The 16,760-nt window shown below is 30.3% G+C and overlaps 1 protein-coding gene across 1 annotated transcript in view; it reads right to left on the bottom strand.

The window, feature by feature from the left end:
* LOC106462960 (ubiquitin carboxyl-terminal hydrolase 10-like) overlaps positions 1-16,251 on the bottom strand; it is a 60,697-nt gene extending 44,446 nt beyond the window's left edge. Inside the window, exons 1-5 of the mRNA XM_013922933.2 lie at positions 16,130-16,251; positions 8,356-8,409; positions 6,339-6,434; positions 5,555-5,609; positions 3,726-5,255 (exon numbers count right to left, since the gene is read on the bottom strand). Coding sequence (XP_013778387.1) covers positions 3,726-5,255; positions 5,555-5,609; positions 6,339-6,434; positions 8,356-8,367 — 1,693 coding nt within the window. The 5' untranslated portion in view covers positions 8,368-8,409; positions 16,130-16,251. The remainder of the gene's footprint in view (positions 1-3,725; positions 5,256-5,554; positions 5,610-6,338; positions 6,435-8,355; positions 8,410-16,129) is intronic.
* Positions 16,252-16,760: the final 509 nt, after the last annotated feature.

Raw genomic sequence — 16,760 nt, 5'->3', positions numbered from 1 at the left:
CTATATATATATATATATATATATATATAAAGCACAAAAATCTGTGTGTCTATCTGCTATATCACTGAACCAATCTCAACCAAACTTTGTTGGATAATAGTTTGGAACAAGGGGGCATATTAATAAGGGGTTCACAACCCCCCCCCCCCATTATTGCTGTTACTGAGCATTTATTACCTTCGATGTAAGTTAATGTTAACTACATTCATAGATGGTGCTTACATCCTCTACACAAAACAATTATTTAATTCTATAACACAACATACACAGTGTGGGGGGAGAGCACACAAATGTCTTAAATATCTCAAAGAGTGTACTAGTATTCTCTAAGGAGGAATGCAATGAAAAATAAATGGCCACCACTATTGCAATAATACATAAACTCAGTTGAAGCTTCTATTCCAACAGCCACCATAAGGCTGACATAAAAAGCCATTTTTTGAGTTATATTCACTTCCTACTTCAACCTGCAACCTTTCAACTTTGGCCCATAAGGCATTTCTTACAGCCAATGACTGTCAACTAGTTAATCATGTGAAACACTGTGTAATGAAATTAAGAACTGGATGTTTAAAGCAGGTAACAGAAAGTATCCCTACCACCACTACTTTGGCCTCTACCTCTAAAAAGTCACCCTGACCATCACAGAATGTATACCATGTTTTAAGTATATACATACTGAATTTTTAAATCTTATACAAAACTTTTGGTGAGGTAATAATGAATACTATAATAATAAGTTATGTTATAAATAAATTGTGTGAAAGTTAGAATTTTTGTATTATTTATCATAGCATCCACCCACACATTTATTTTTAAGTTCATGACCCCACAAAAGATGGGTATCTAAGCTTGTAAAACAATAAAATTAAGTATAAACAGATGTAGCCACAAGCTTTAAAATATTTAGAATAAACAATTGTAGTTTCCTGTTACAATGGAAGTCATTTTAGAAAGAAAAAAAAGGGTAATTTAGATACATTTTTTATAATGGTTGCAAAGTTGGTAAAATCAACCAAGTCCATATAGTTTGGGAAGGAAAAATAACAGACAAAATATAAAGTTTTACTGAAAAAACAAAAAAAACTCATAATTGTTTAGGAGGTTTTAGAAGTTATGCAAATGAAATTTGAAAATTTTCAGACATAGAAAAGTATTTCTAATCTTAAAATGAAAATCATTTTGCACTCGTAACAGTAAAAATTCTGATTCCATATATTCATTAGCAAATACTTAATAAAAACACTTAATTAAAAAATCTAATTTTTTTGTGTACAAAGGACTTGTAATGTTTACTGAAAGCTTGCCAAGTTTCATGACAATACATAAACCATATTAAAAGTTAAGAGTACAGAAATTCTGATGGTTTTTAGGATGGTCATATTGACCAACTCTGTTTGGAAAGTTATAAAAGTTTTATCTTATTAAAAAAACTCGTAGGAAGTTTTTATAACTGAACAATCTATAATATTATGTAAAGTTCCTACATTTACAAATATATATTCACTTGTGAAAAATGTGCTTAAATTTCATAACAATCAGACCATAGTGGCAACTTTCACCACACATTTTATGTTTATAAATATTCATTTCATGCATATTGTAAGCTGATACATTTCTTCATTATGGTACTTTACATTTAGACATCAGTATGATGCAATTTTAGTCAAAACTGAGCCTTACGCTACAGAAGAGCTAGGCAATTAGTTGTATTTGCTAATCAATTGATCAACAGCCCCATTAATAGGTTACATTATTCAATTAGTTATTCCTCAAACATGCAAGCAAAAAAAAAACTTGGCAGCAGATGTTGCAAGACAGGTGCCTTCCCTTCTAGTCAAAAGTTCAAAATTAATGACAGTGGCCAAAAGCCTTAGTAGCTCTGCTATGCCCGACAGATGAAGTAAGTTTGGTGACGATGTGAATCAAACATCATACTCCCCCCTCCAAGGATGAACAAACTTGAAGTAAAAAGAAAAACATCTAAGGCTACAATTGGGCAGAGTATAGATTGTTCTTTATTCAGCTTTGTGCTCAATAACAAACATACCAATAATATTTCAATTATTTGGATAGTTGGAATAACCCAGAACAGAAATTCTTAAAAATCCTAATTTCCATTCATTGATTATTTTTATGACAATCAAGTTATTCATAATTTTGATTAACCTTATGTGTACAGTGGGGGGTGGGGTGGGGAATGAAAATGTACATGTCAAGACCTTTTAATAATTTATGATTCAAAGTTTTAATTTCTTTATTTCAAGAGGAAATATATAAATTTTTAATCTTGATTTTGTGTCACATGACACATTCCCCTTAGATTGTCTTTTTTCAGATTTTCTCTATTCTGCAAGGCTATCACGAAAAACAACCAATCAGAAACTCAAATTACAGATACCGACATGACAAAATACGAAAATTAAACCTCCTAAATTCTCCAGTTACTGAGATATAAATAAATTCATGACACCCACCAGAGTCCCTGAATGAATTTAACCATACCTTCTTTTCTACATACATTTATAACTAACAGAGAATTTTGTCCCTACTAGAATCTGCTGAAGATTATTTCTTTTTGAAATGCAACTGTAGACAGTTGATTTCAGATTGGTTGTGTGTGATCATTACTGTTTAATTCCAAGCAGGCTCATGGAGTTTTTTCAACCTATTTGTAGCTTACTTTTAGAACATTCTATTTTGGATGTATGATAATACTGTGTGTTCTAAAAACAGTTGAAATTAAAATTAATATCTCAAACTACCAACATCATTATAAAAAAAGTGCTTCGTCCACCCACATTCAAAAAATGCCCGAATTAGACACAAGTACTAAATTTGTATTTTAAGTATATTTTCTATTTATTGTTATAAAAGTAAATAAAGTGCAAAAATCTGAAAATTATTAAGCTCAATAAGAAAACTTAAATGAAAAAAAAAATTAAATTTTTGATGATAATTAATATTCTAACCCACAAGCACTGCATGTCCGCAAGGGCATGTTTGTAATTTGATCATTTGGTGCTTGTAAACAATTTTGTTTACACACAGCTGTTCGACTATGATAAATGGCTTTCAGCATGCTCTGAAAGAGTCTAACTGCAGCTGTTAAGAATAAAACTAAATGAACCTAGATTTGAAAATCCTATTGACTTTGGCTGCAAGAATAAATAATATAAAATTGTCTCTTATAATATGCAGTCATTCTTCAAAGGAACAAAAAAGAAGGTTAATTTAGATTTATTTTTGTATCTTTTAACTTTATTTCACCCTTCACTGTAGAGTAAATATGTGTAACTCAAACTAAAAAAAAAATCTATGTGGGCCATACATTAAAATAGAGACTAAGGATATAACAGATTTAACTTGTACATACAAATTTCATAACACTTTTAAAATTAATCTAAATTTACATACAACTCAGTGCAGCCTTTTAAAAAAATTAATGACCATTATTTATATTGAATTACACACTTCACCTACAAATAAAAATGTGCTTTGTTCATCAGGCTTGACCCTTATCAATTATCATAAGCAACTTGTTATAAATGTGAATAAAATGTAAAAAAATCAGAAAATTATTAAGCTCAATAAGAAAACTTAAACGAAAAATAAATTAAATTTTTCATGATACTTAATATTCTAATCCACAAGCACTGCGTGTCCACATGCAAAAGTAGGCCTAACATGAGAAAATTTCAGAAAACATGAAAATATACACTTACTAACTAGCTTCACAGCTAATAAATCTTCCTCAGCTTTCACAATCTTATATTCTTTTCCATCTTCCAACTCTTCATTTTCTACTATTTCTGGGACTTTAGTAGAAGAAACTGTAGGAAATGAGATTTTATCACTTTCCTGAGGAAGAGTCTGACTTAAGTGCTGATCTTTAAACAAGTCTGCTCCTGATCTACGCTGCCAAACATTAGTATTTTTAACTTTTCCAGCTAAATCACTGTTAGTGTCTACTTGAGTAGGTGATAAAACAGGTTCGCTGCTTGAGCAGTCCCTTTTTACAATTATTGGTATCTTAGTTTGTGCTCCTGTCACTAAACAATCTGAAGAAACATCACTAGATTCACTATGTTTCTCTGAGGAATTATCTTTGTCCACAGGTGTAATGTGAGGGTGACCTGAACATAAATATTCATCGTTAGATGTTTGTTTATAAAGAAATGGTTGTTTACTAATCATTTCATTGGCATTTGAATTCTCAGGTATCATTGTTGCTGATGAAGTTTTTTGAACTTCATTGTTACTGTCAGAAGAAAATTCAAGTTTGAATTCTGGAATAATTTGACTTTTCTGCACTTCACCTGAATGTATGGTTTGATAGGTATTAGTTTGGGACTGTTGAGAATAAGTAACACACGTCATTGTAAGTTTCGAATCATTTGAATTACAAGTTGGGGTAACATACAATTCATGATGTTCTCCAGCAACAGACTGAACAGTTGAACTCATCCTTGCACCATTTTTATCACTAGTATGCCCATCCTCTTGTCCATGATGTTCACTAATAACTGGAGATGTTTGAGGGTGAATAAACCCAGGGTAAGCAGAAGATATAAATGGAACTGCATATAACACTGGTGCAGAAGGCCCCTGAGGTTGATAGTGAACAGGAGCTATACCCGGTGGGTATCTTGTAGCAGCTGCTGCCACAGGTATGGTGCCAGTAGTGACAGGAAAACTGTTAGGGGGCACAGTAAAAGGCACTGGAACCACACTTGGTATTCCTGTAGGTAAAGATTCTTCCTTATTTATTCCTTGATGACCCGATCGTTGTGTTTTTGCCTCATCAACAGAGCTACAGTAATCAGAACTATTTTTTTTGTCATTTTGTAAAACCTGATTGTTAGCAGTAACATCCCCTTTTTTCTGGACATTTATGATGTTTTCAGAGTCTTCATTTGAAACAGAAATATATTCTCTATTAGTAGCATGAGAAGGAAAAGCAGGTGGGAGTGAGCTCTGATGAACAACTGTCACTTCTTGCTGAGAAACACTACCAGTAAAGACAGATGGGCTTGAATGTGGAAAACGATGAGGAAGCAGAGGATAAGAGCGAGGTATGAAAGGAAAAGCCTGACTTCCAGCTAGATGAGGCAAAGCTGTAGCTCCACTTGAAGAGACAAAGTGTGGAGGAACAACTGGAGGATTACTCAGAACAGCTGGTGGTGGGTTAAGAGGGGCTATGGTTGGTAGTGTCGCCTCATCAATGTTGTGATCTTTTATTTTTTGAAGCTGTACTGTAATGGTTTTAACCAAATGATAAACATTAGATAAATGAAAAAAATTAAGAGACAAAAGTTAATCCTCATAGTTTTTTTTAAATATAAATGCCATATTTCAATAGCAGTCATCTTCAAAACAAGATTTACACATTCAAGTACACTCTTGGCTCTAAAGTTTAATAACATATTTACTTTTTAAATGAATTTTAAAATTACAGAAAAAATTAAACCTCACTGTAAACACTCAAGTTGAATCATTTCTTCTTAACTCCTATCTTAAAACTTTCTAAATGAATTTTACAGAAAGTGTGTACCTGAACTGTGTATTTCTCTTGGAGATATGGTAGTTGCATGTTTAACCCATGGTAGCTGAAGAAAGGAAAATTATCAAACTAAATTACATACTTAAAACCATTCATAACAACAATGTTAACAGTACCAAAAATTTAATTTTTAATGATTAAATTTAACATTTCTGCTATTTTAACTATGTTAAAATATGTGAAATATCTAAAAATTACAGAATAAACTACTGTGTACTTCTCAGAAATTAAATACATCTTGTAAAAAGAAAATAATGATGTAGCTTATACTTAAAAAAAAAAGGTGCAAATCTTAAATTATTAGTGAATAAGGTGCTAGGGTGATTACTTTCCAAAATTATTCACCAGAACATAAAAAACAAGTTTGCTATACAACTTGCTTTTAGCACTATTCAGTAGCTTGTGGAGTTAAAAATATATTTCAATATAAATGAACTGTTAAAACCCAAGAAGTAATATAAAATTTAAAAATTAGATTTCTGAATCTCAAAAGGATAAATCTTAGGCTTAGTGATTGCTTTATTTTTTTTAGGTACCACTCTGAGTCAGTCAACTTGAAATAAATATGTATAAGTGAAACTTTTTTTTATTGTGATTCACTGAATATCAAGCATTTCACCTGTCTAAATACAGCAGTATGAAACAAAAGTTTAAAGTTAACTGTGATGAATTATATATATTTAATTAGTTTTTAAAATAAAGGATTAACTTTTAAATAAAGGTAACAGGATTTCCACCTTTTGTTTTTGCACATTATATAATAAAAATTATTTACCTCTACATTGTATGTACCATCAGGAGGATGAAGCAGAAGATGGATCTGTTTTGCTTCATTTTCAGGTATGTTGGATAGATCCAGAAACTCCAAGTCCTAAAATAATATGTCAAAATATATCACAAACACCTGTAAGGATTCTTGAAGCTTAAATATATGTATAACAGAAATTCCAAATGCAACAATGCACAAGATACTGAATACATCTAGTTAAACTTCTCTCATCAAGAAAAATTTAAAACTGTTACCAGAGCACTATTAATATTTAGAGTCAAATGAATCATCAACATTCCACACTACAGTTAGTTATACTCTCTGGAGCTTTACTTTATTGATGATAATTACATATTACTGTGAACCAATACATGTTTTAAAGTACTAGTTTAACATTCTTCTTTCTTTATAGATTAGCTAGACAGTGATGTCAAAGTGACAAATGGATTAGAAAGAATTATTCCTTTGATGCACAGTAAAATAAAGAGTTAAATATATATAAGCCTTGGGTCAAAATAGGCACATGAAAGTATGCAAACACAATAATAAGCTTCAAAAATTGAGTAAGTGAATACATGCATTTCTTGAAAGTATAAATAACGCAGCAGTCCATGGCAAGACAAATGTACCTATAAAAATCTTTTGTAAAGACTTTAGTTATGCTTTCAATTAATACTCATCATTTTTATATGTTCTATAATATACCTAATGTATCAGTCTCTAAAACTTAGCCACTGAGAATTATTCTTAAAATGTTTGGTATAGCCAATCAACTGGTTATCAAGACATTTTTTACATGCTGAAGTCTTGTATTTTATGTTTTGTTTTTCTGTAACAAAAGCAAATGGCATCATTAAGTTTTAAGATATGCCTAATCATTCCCCTAAAATAAAACTATAACTAAAATATTCACATTTAGAATTTTGTTTTGACATAAATTTTATTAACAACTGTATTGGATAAAGTAATAAAACCAAATTTGAACTGTTATTCCCTCCTAACCCCAACTACAACTTTTTATTTGAGGAGTAGAAATACTTAAATTTCCTGTCTGCATATATAAACCATACTGCATATATGTCAACATACAAATCAAATAAGCAAAAATGTAACCTTTGTTGCTTATTTCTACATCAAATAATTTGAAAACAGTGAACTGTTTAAGAAAGTGCTATCAAAAAATATAAACTTCAACTTACTGCAATTTTTTTCACAATTTCCAAGCTTAGAAAGCTAACACAGTTACAAAAAAATTAGATTATATTTACTTTCTCTCAAAATGTACTTGTTGTACAGCTCCATCACTCCCTTATATGGATTATAAATTTCTAAATCTTCAAATAACCTTAATATATCAATGTATTGTACTTTTTGTCTGCTATGAAAGTGCGATAACTAAATTTCACTGGTTCCCATGTAAATTTACTTTTAATTACTTTGTCAGTTGGTTTTTGCTTTACAAAAATTCTCACTGGTAATTTCAAACTAAGAAGTCTTACAGATTAATAGTGAGGTGGGTGACTTTTTGATATAGCAGTACATAATTTTTTATAAGGGATAGAGATAATTTTTATGAATAAGATATAGTAAGATGAACATGATTTATTTATTTTAGTTTTAATGATACCCAAGATATTTTCTTAAAAATTTCAACAAAATGAGCTAGCACATCATGTCATTATGCTTGTAATTGTATTACTGCTGATAAGTATACGTGAATCCTGGCTTTCCTTTCTGTGGTTACTGGTCTATTGTGTAACTTGATAGAATTATGTCAAATAGTGATTATTATTTCATTATAAATTGTAATATTGAAAAATTCAGGTCCTAAAAAATTCAATGGTTTTCATGCTTTATGTTTGAAATGTGCATTTCAGATATGGTAATATTTATACATTATTAATATTAATTATTGTAAATGTAGAAATAATAATACATTGCCACTGGGCTGGAAAAGGTTAAGACAGACCACTATCAATTGAGCCCCAAGGCATGAAAAAATTTACATAATAATCAAACATACCTGAAACTCCATTTTATCATTCCATGGATTCACAATTATTCAGTTTACAGGCCACTATGAAAGAAAACATAAAATTGATTCACCTCATTAAATCAATCATTTTATGCTGTTATAATTAACATTTACAAAAAAATGCAATCACAAATATACTTTTTAACATTAACTTCATATCTAATAGTTTTTCTTAGGCTTATCTTTATAATGTAATTTTTTATATCTTTGCCTAGATCTAGCAATGTTTGATATAAAAATAATGTTGTCATTGAAGTTTCAAAAAAGAGTAGTGTATATACACCACAGAAAGAAAACAGATATGTATTTCATCAGTGAAATATGAGTAGTTATAAAAGGCCATTCAATCTATCAAGATCACCCCATACTTATCAAACCAACCACTCCAGACTTTATGTAGTCTTTCACATTTATGATTGTGCATCTATTGAAGGCCTTGATTTTAATAAGGGTAATTTCATATATCTTCAAGCAACTGTACAAATATTATATAAAATTCAAAATAAATGCTTTCATGGAGGAATTCAAAAGTCTCTTCAAATTTATGTAAATTAGAGGCCAAAATTTTGACCAACATATTGTTCAAGATTTCGGAAAAACAAAATTTGCCTGTAATATTTGGGCAGTCTGATAACAGCCCAAACAATGTGGCTGAAACATACAGTAAAGTACCTTTGTTTTTTGCAATAACAAATAATTGTTGTTTAAATTGTGTATTACTTATATCAATTAAATAAATACCACGAATAATCCAATTACATATTATAGAACATATGAACGAAAGTAAAAAATGTAACAACATGTCAACTACATTATTTTCTATGTTCAGTGCCAATGAGGCCTTTTGCCCAATACCAGAGCTCATCAAGCCAACTAGGATATGACAGAAACAATAATAGTTGAAACTGGCTTAATTTTGTGACACTGAACAGAATGGTAATTTGATTTGATGAAACCATTACATTTTCCTATCCTGTTACAAGTTTTTCTTATCAGTCTGGTCTACTCAACAATCAGTTCCAACATAGTGATAGCCTACAGGTGCTGCAAATTCTCAGTATTCTAATATTAGAAACAAAGAAAAAACTACAATTATGATGATGGCAAATACAATAAATGTAATCTTGAATGAAAGTATAACTAAATATGGGTTGACATGGTAAGAATTAGTATTTTGATGAGGAAGCATTTTTTCACTTACTGTCTGAAACTTTCCAATTCAAAAGTTTCATTAGAAAGTACAACCAACAGCATTCCAAAATCACTGTCATCCATGATGCTAAAACAGAAATCAAGCAAACCAATTTCGCAAAAAGGGTAAAAGCAGTTAATGTTCCATATTAAGCATGCAGAATGTATCAGTCTATTCACCTTAAATATCAGATGAAAATAAAAAATTATCCCAAAGAGTTAGATAAGTGAGAAATAAAACATTTTTATCCTAATAGTTGAAATTACTGTTTCTATTAAGGTAGTTGCAGAAAATTTAATACATCAACAAATTGTTTAAACTACTAATTAGTTATGTATAACTTGAGACATGGTGTACAATATCAGTTAATGGATTTTAGTGTAAGATTTATCTACAATATAATTATAAACTGTGAAATAGCTTAATCTTAGTTCAGTATAAAATTATTGGGTGGATAGGTTGGTAATACTGAATAAAGACTAGTAACATGTCAGTTTGTTTAGAGGTAGTTTAGGGATAAGTGAGGAGAAATTTACAGGATATGACAGGAACTGGGATTGGGTTACATTTGAGAATTTTGGACCTGACTGTTGCTTTCAGGAAGCTCAGAAATCTTCAGTACTACACTTGCAGAATTTGCTTGCTTGAGAATAAGTTAAAGGTATGTTTAAGGAAGAATGCACTCTTAAGAGGGGGGGAAATAGCAGACTAGGGAAAGAAAGCAATGAAGCACAACAATAAATGGACTGAGTTAAGGTAATGGTTGCTCTGGGGAAGGGTGAGAATCAGAGCTGGGTTTACAAGGGTGCATGATGTCAAATAAAATAACAGCTATAGAGGCAGGTTCAGTATTAATAACAATATGGATAAATTTAGGGCTCTAGTTAAAATGGAAGGCTATGATATAACAGAAACTATTTTGAAATTCCATGCCATAAGCTAATAGTGATAGGCTTTTAACAAGGGATGGGGTAACTATTTATATAAGTGATGAACTACAGCCTACTGGGATTAAAGATATAAAAAATGGTAATCATGAGTTTGAATCTATACGAGTTACAATCACAGCTTCCAAGAATAGATACAATCACAGGTTTCAAGGGTGGAAAGTGTTTAACTAACCAGTGCTTGAAGTGGGGGAAAAGAGAAAGTGGGATGGTTTGTGTAATTTTAAAGCTGAATACTGTATTTCATGTGTATTCTTTATTTATTATTATAAAGTAACTAAAATTAAAATATCTGAAACTTAATAGGTTAGATTAGGTAATATAATAAAAACTATTCATGAGGTGTACTCATGAGCAGCTTGTGTATTACATAATTCAGTACAGTAATGTGAGTTGCATATTCACTGAGTGATTTACAACTTGTGTGGCAGGATTATTAGTTAGACATAGTTCAAGGGGCAATAAAACAATAAAATTAAGTATAAGCAAATGTATAAGGTTATGAGTTATAGTATGGAAATTCTAGTGGTTACTTTTTGGTTACAAACTCACCCACACTGACCAAACCCACAGCAAGAGGGTCCGTTTGCTCCATCCATGTATTATTTTCTCTAATTATTGCCTCACTCTTCTATGATGTTTGAAATATATATATATATATTTATTTATTTTATTGCACCATATTTTGAACTTTTCCCATTTGAGAAGCTTACAGTTTGGGGCCCTCCTGAAAAGAAGTGGAATGACATCCTGCTTCATCCCACCCCACTTCAAGCACTGGTTATAGTCCGACTGACCATAGATGATGTCAATTATATCAGGGTTGTTCCAAACAAGAATACTAATGTAATAATTATAGGAGATTTTAATTTTTAGACACATTTAGGAAGAGTAGGAGCCATCTTCAAACAAGAGTTTTATAGTTTCTAACAAGGTGGTTGGCCTTTGGAATGGGTTGCCTTCAAATGTGGTAAATACAGTAAATTTAAGGAAGTTTAAGAAAAGGCTTGATGAAAATGTAAATTATAAGGACTGGCTTTGAGGTGTTTTTTCTTAGTTTAATGGATGGAACAGCCTCAACAGATCAACAGTCCTTGTTACCCTTAAATGTTATGAGAAATAGTTGATAACACTAAAACAGCAAGAATTTGTTAAGTAACTTAAAGACAAGCAAAATTTTAAATGTAATTGGACTTTTAAAGGATGTTGGTGGCAAAGTTTTTGCACAGGGTTATAAGATGTCTGAGCTTTTATATATTCTCTTCTGTTTTTATAAGAAAAGATTTCAGAGTTAGTCAACTAACTTGATTATCTATGAGCATTGATTATGTCAATTAGTGTTGTCTGATATAATTGAAATTGGGATCATATTGCTTAATGCCATGATAAAATAGTCCACTAATCAAAATTGATTATTCCAACAATCCAAGTAATTAAGATATTACCATCAGGATTTCTCTTACTTTTAATTAATCCAAGATTGTTAAGCTATATCAATTAATGTCACAACTCATGAAAATAATCAACTAATAAAAGTTATTGTTTTCAATTATTACTATTTTTTTGTTATTTCAACTAATCAAAATACAAACTAGCATGAATATGCATGATGGTATACATGCATTCTGTTTGTACATCACTCATGATTTTGATGGTGTGACCAAGTGGCCACTGGCTACATAACTAGATACAGTGATGCCTACTGTTCATGTTTATCTTGTTTGTATAAACAGCAGTGTAGCTTTAACTTAATCCTTTCCAGCCTTGTATCTTGGGTTTTTATAGGGGCAAAATGACAACATCCAGATTTGAAAAATTGTGAACTATCCCTTTATACTACCTCCAAAATACAACTATAACTGAAAATTAGATTTTAAATTTTCTTTTGATGTAAGTTTCAGTACCATTAGCTTTGTTTAAAGTAGTTTTAAAATAGTTGAAACTACTAGCTCTAATTTTCTATCTGTGCCTCCTGCTGTAATTTTTGAGATGGGGTAAATTGTTAATTTCCCACCTGTGCAGATATAACTTGTCAGTAGATGAAACTAACCTACAAATTTATAAACTCTGAACTTGTTTGAGGCTTATTTTTAGTTCAAGTAGTTTGAAAACAGTGAATTTTCTGAAGTTGGTGATATCAAGAACTGTAAATTTCAACTATCTAAATTTGGTTTTACAAGTTTCAACTTCAAGCTTATAAAATCATACATACGTTGTCTAAAAACTGGGATTATTCTCTTTCTCAAAATCTATTTCCCACAAAGCTCCTTTTCCTCCTGAAGTAGTTACACTAGATGGTAAAGTAGTAACATTTCTTTCCATATTTCATGGCATCTCAAGGTTATGCAACTTTTCTTATAAGTCAGTAATAGTTTTCTGCTATTTGTCACAGAAAGGTGGTCAATTAACTTAAGTTTCCCTCCAAAGTTATTTAATTTATCAATGTAATTGTTTTGCTAGTTAATTTTCTGTTTACAAAAACTAAAGCATTTTGTATTTTGAAGCCAGCATGAATGCTAGCTTTGTATTTCACTCTCAAACAAAGGTAGAAATTGTGACATTGTCTTTTTTTGAACAAGTAGCCATAAATTAGTAAAAGTAGGACAAAAATAAGTTTATATATAAAACAGAGTAAAATAATACTATACTCTCTCTCTCTCTCTATATATATATATATATATATATTAGTTTTAATGCTTTACATAATTTTTTGATATACAGTTTATTTCAATAAAGAAGCCTAGCACAAGACATTATTTAGGCCTATAAGAGTAGATGTATGAAACCTGACTGTCAGCCCATGAGTAACAGTTCAGTAAATAGGTATGTTATGTAATGGTGTTTAATGTATTACTAATCATAAATTAACCAAAAATATCTTAATTTATATTTTAAAAGGTCCCATAGTTAGCATTAAATGTATTTTAAGTATCTGTGTTTCAAATATGGTGATGGCTTTTATGAGTTAATGGTTTTTGTTAATGAAAGGTCAGACTGACAGGTGCTATTACAGCGTGCGGTCTACACAGACACTATCATCATCACTGTTTTAATGATTCACTAAAATATAATTACTTGCTAAATAATTTATATCTATCCATGTTTTCGTTCAGCAAATACTAATAATTTAATAAGTTGTGTGTTCCAAAAGAGTACCTTAAACTTAGGATATAATTGTGTTAGTTTTGATTGTTGGAATTTATTTTATTCTGATTATATCTGCCCCAAAAACATTATGTAATAGTATTTTTACTTTATTAGTTTAAAAGCATTATTTATAATAAATAGCACTAATTGCAAATAAATGAAAGTTAAAATGGTGATGATGATAGTATCTGTGTAGACCACATGCTATAGTGTAAATATCTTTGTAGACTGCATGCTATAGTAGCATCGACTGACAGTATACTTGCCACCTGGCTTTAAAGAGTTGATATATTACTTACTTATTACAAGTTGCAAACATAACTAATGTTAACTTATTTAGGGAAAGATTGATTTAATAAAAAAAGATACAGCAAGTTAATATTTATTGTTCGAATGAAAAAAGTTTAATGCTTAAATACTCTGCTTATTAATTCTATGTCATAAATGACATGACATGGATTAATACCAGAACAATATATTATTACTGTTAAGTTGTTAACCTATTTACATATAAACAACAACTGTTTAATAACAATTAGCTCTAGCTAGATAGGAAACCTGAAAATGGAAAACAAAAATATGGCTGTTATCACATGCGGCTTAAACACTGCATAGTACAATAATCTTTAAGCTTGTTTGATTTACCAATTTCTCAGGTTTCTACAATTTTAATATGGCTAATGTCCATCTGTCCACAAAACTCCTTCCACAGTTCACACTTGATATGGAGTTCACAAAGTTTCATTACAATTGGGTCTCTTATAAAAATCTTTTTTTAAAGAAATAAGTCAATAACAGCTTCATATCATACCAAAATGAAACATGTTGTCAAATAGACCCTCGCTATAACTAACAAAATAACAGTACCTTATTTTATAACATTTTTTCCAAAGTCACTTCCTTAATAGTTCCTTAATGGTACTTCTTTCCATTTTAATAATGACATTAATTTTGTATCTTTATTATTATCAATGAAATATATTTTTAATAAAATTTCTAAAATTGCGATAAAGTCAGTTTAATGCAGAATTTAAAAGTGAGTCTTCCTAATTTTTTTATAATACTTCAAGTTCAATCTCATGAATCATTTAAGTCTATGCAAAGAAGTCACCTAGTATCATCACAAGTTTTCTTGCCAGATAATAAACATTGTACTGTGTTTTTCTAGGATCTGTGTGAATTTGTTGCACAGAATTATTTACATATCAATAATAACCATTACCAATCTCACCAAATTAAATCTAAAAACATTTATTGCTAACAAAGAACTAATTTTAGTTATCTTGTGAAAAGTTGCAGGGAGGAAACTCACAGAGCAGTATTAATCATACTTTCAGTTAAGGGTTGAATATATGAAAAAAAAAAAAAAAAGAGTTCTTAAAACGTTACTTGGAGTAGTGTTTTATTGAAAATTAAATAGACAACATAAGGATAACAAGAGACCATTTAGTCCTTCAAGGCTGTCTTTACATACCTACCCTTGAGAAAAGTAAAAATTTATACCCATCCTTTATTTTTCAAAGAATTATTAAATATATTCTCATAACTCCTGTAACTTGTAAGGCTATAGACTCCACTACTATTAATGGCAACTCATTCTATAAGTTAATCACCCAACTAGAAAAATAAAACTATTAACTGGAACCTAACCTATCTTCCCAGTATTAAACTTGTGTCCTCTCACCCTGTACAGAATATAGCACAGATATCAGAGGCTTATAACCTCTCTAATCCCTGGATAATCTTGAAAACTTCAGTAACATCACCTCTTACCCTTCATGTTTCATGGAAAATACATTAATTATTACCAAATATAATACTAACAGATCTTAGCTTATAACTCCCATCCAAGTTAATTACTAATACTACTTAAAAGCAATTGTGATTCAACTAATGAAGCTTTACCTATATTTCCTTCGCCCTACATTAATGCTTATCAAAGTCAAATTTAACCCATTATAATAATATCAATTATTATATTTTTATTAATATAAATTGTAATAACAACAACTTTGGAAGTCTGAAATTATAGTTATACCAGTACAAAAATTAACATTATTTATACACTGGCTACCATTACTAGTATTACTCAACTGTCGATCACACACAGTGAATAACGAAGGACTAAAGTTTTGCTAATGAGTGCTATTAATATTATTAACAACGGATATTACGCTACTGCATATCACTATCAGTTATAGTAATCATATTAATTGTTAGTGACACTGTGTTGTTATACTGCAATTTACACATAGTAACGTTATTGTACTGTATCAGCGAGCGTTTCAAACAACACTGTTTGTTACACTTACTCAGTTACTGTTAAGTTTTCTCATTATTTTAGGCTAACGGCTTTTTAACATTCATTGATTCAAATTCAGTTTATCCATCATATTATAGTTACTTTAGTTCACTTACAAGACAAGAAATAACATCGTATATAAAATTAAAAAATTTTTATTACCAAACTACTCACAAGTATGTTATATCCCAAAATAATAAAATTCTAGTTTCAAGTTGTCTATTTTCAGTATCCCTGACATACGCCTCATGTAAGCAATACAAGCCGACATGCTTCTACATCAAGATGGCGAGTAGAAAAGTTAGCATTTAATATATATATATTCAAGCTAATAAAGAATCGTACAATCTGCCTTAATCAAATTTATCGTAAGGTTATAAACATAGAATCAACATCAAAGAGGCTAATTAAATTTATTATACTATTTTGTTTTCTTTAAACATAAAAACATCATAGACAGCAAATTATTTTGAAAATTTGAATATATCGAAATAAAAAATGTGCGGTTTTGTCATAAAATCTTTGACTCCCAGTGGCACAGCGGCATGTCTGCGGACTTACAACGCTAAAATCCGGGTTTCGATACCTGTGTTGGGCAGAGCAAAGATAGCCCATTGTGTAGTTTGTGCTTAAATTCAAACAAACATAAAATCTATATAAATATAATCGTACTGTCTTTTGTATGTTCATGTAACCACTTTGCAGGGTGTGGATGGATCTTCATCAAAATTGGTATGGAGGTTCATTAGGACCATGCGGAGGAACATACACATTTTCAGTTTTACGTTTTGCGGGTTTTTATGGG

This window comes from Limulus polyphemus, unplaced genomic scaffold, assembly GCF_000517525.1.
Source record: "Limulus polyphemus unplaced genomic scaffold, Limulus_polyphemus-2.1.2 Scaffold49, whole genome shotgun sequence".
Lineage (NCBI taxonomy): Eukaryota > Metazoa > Arthropoda > Merostomata > Xiphosura > Limulidae > Limulus > Limulus polyphemus.
Note: the sequence above shows the minus strand (reverse complement) of the source record. Positions and strands in the feature narration are given on the sequence as shown.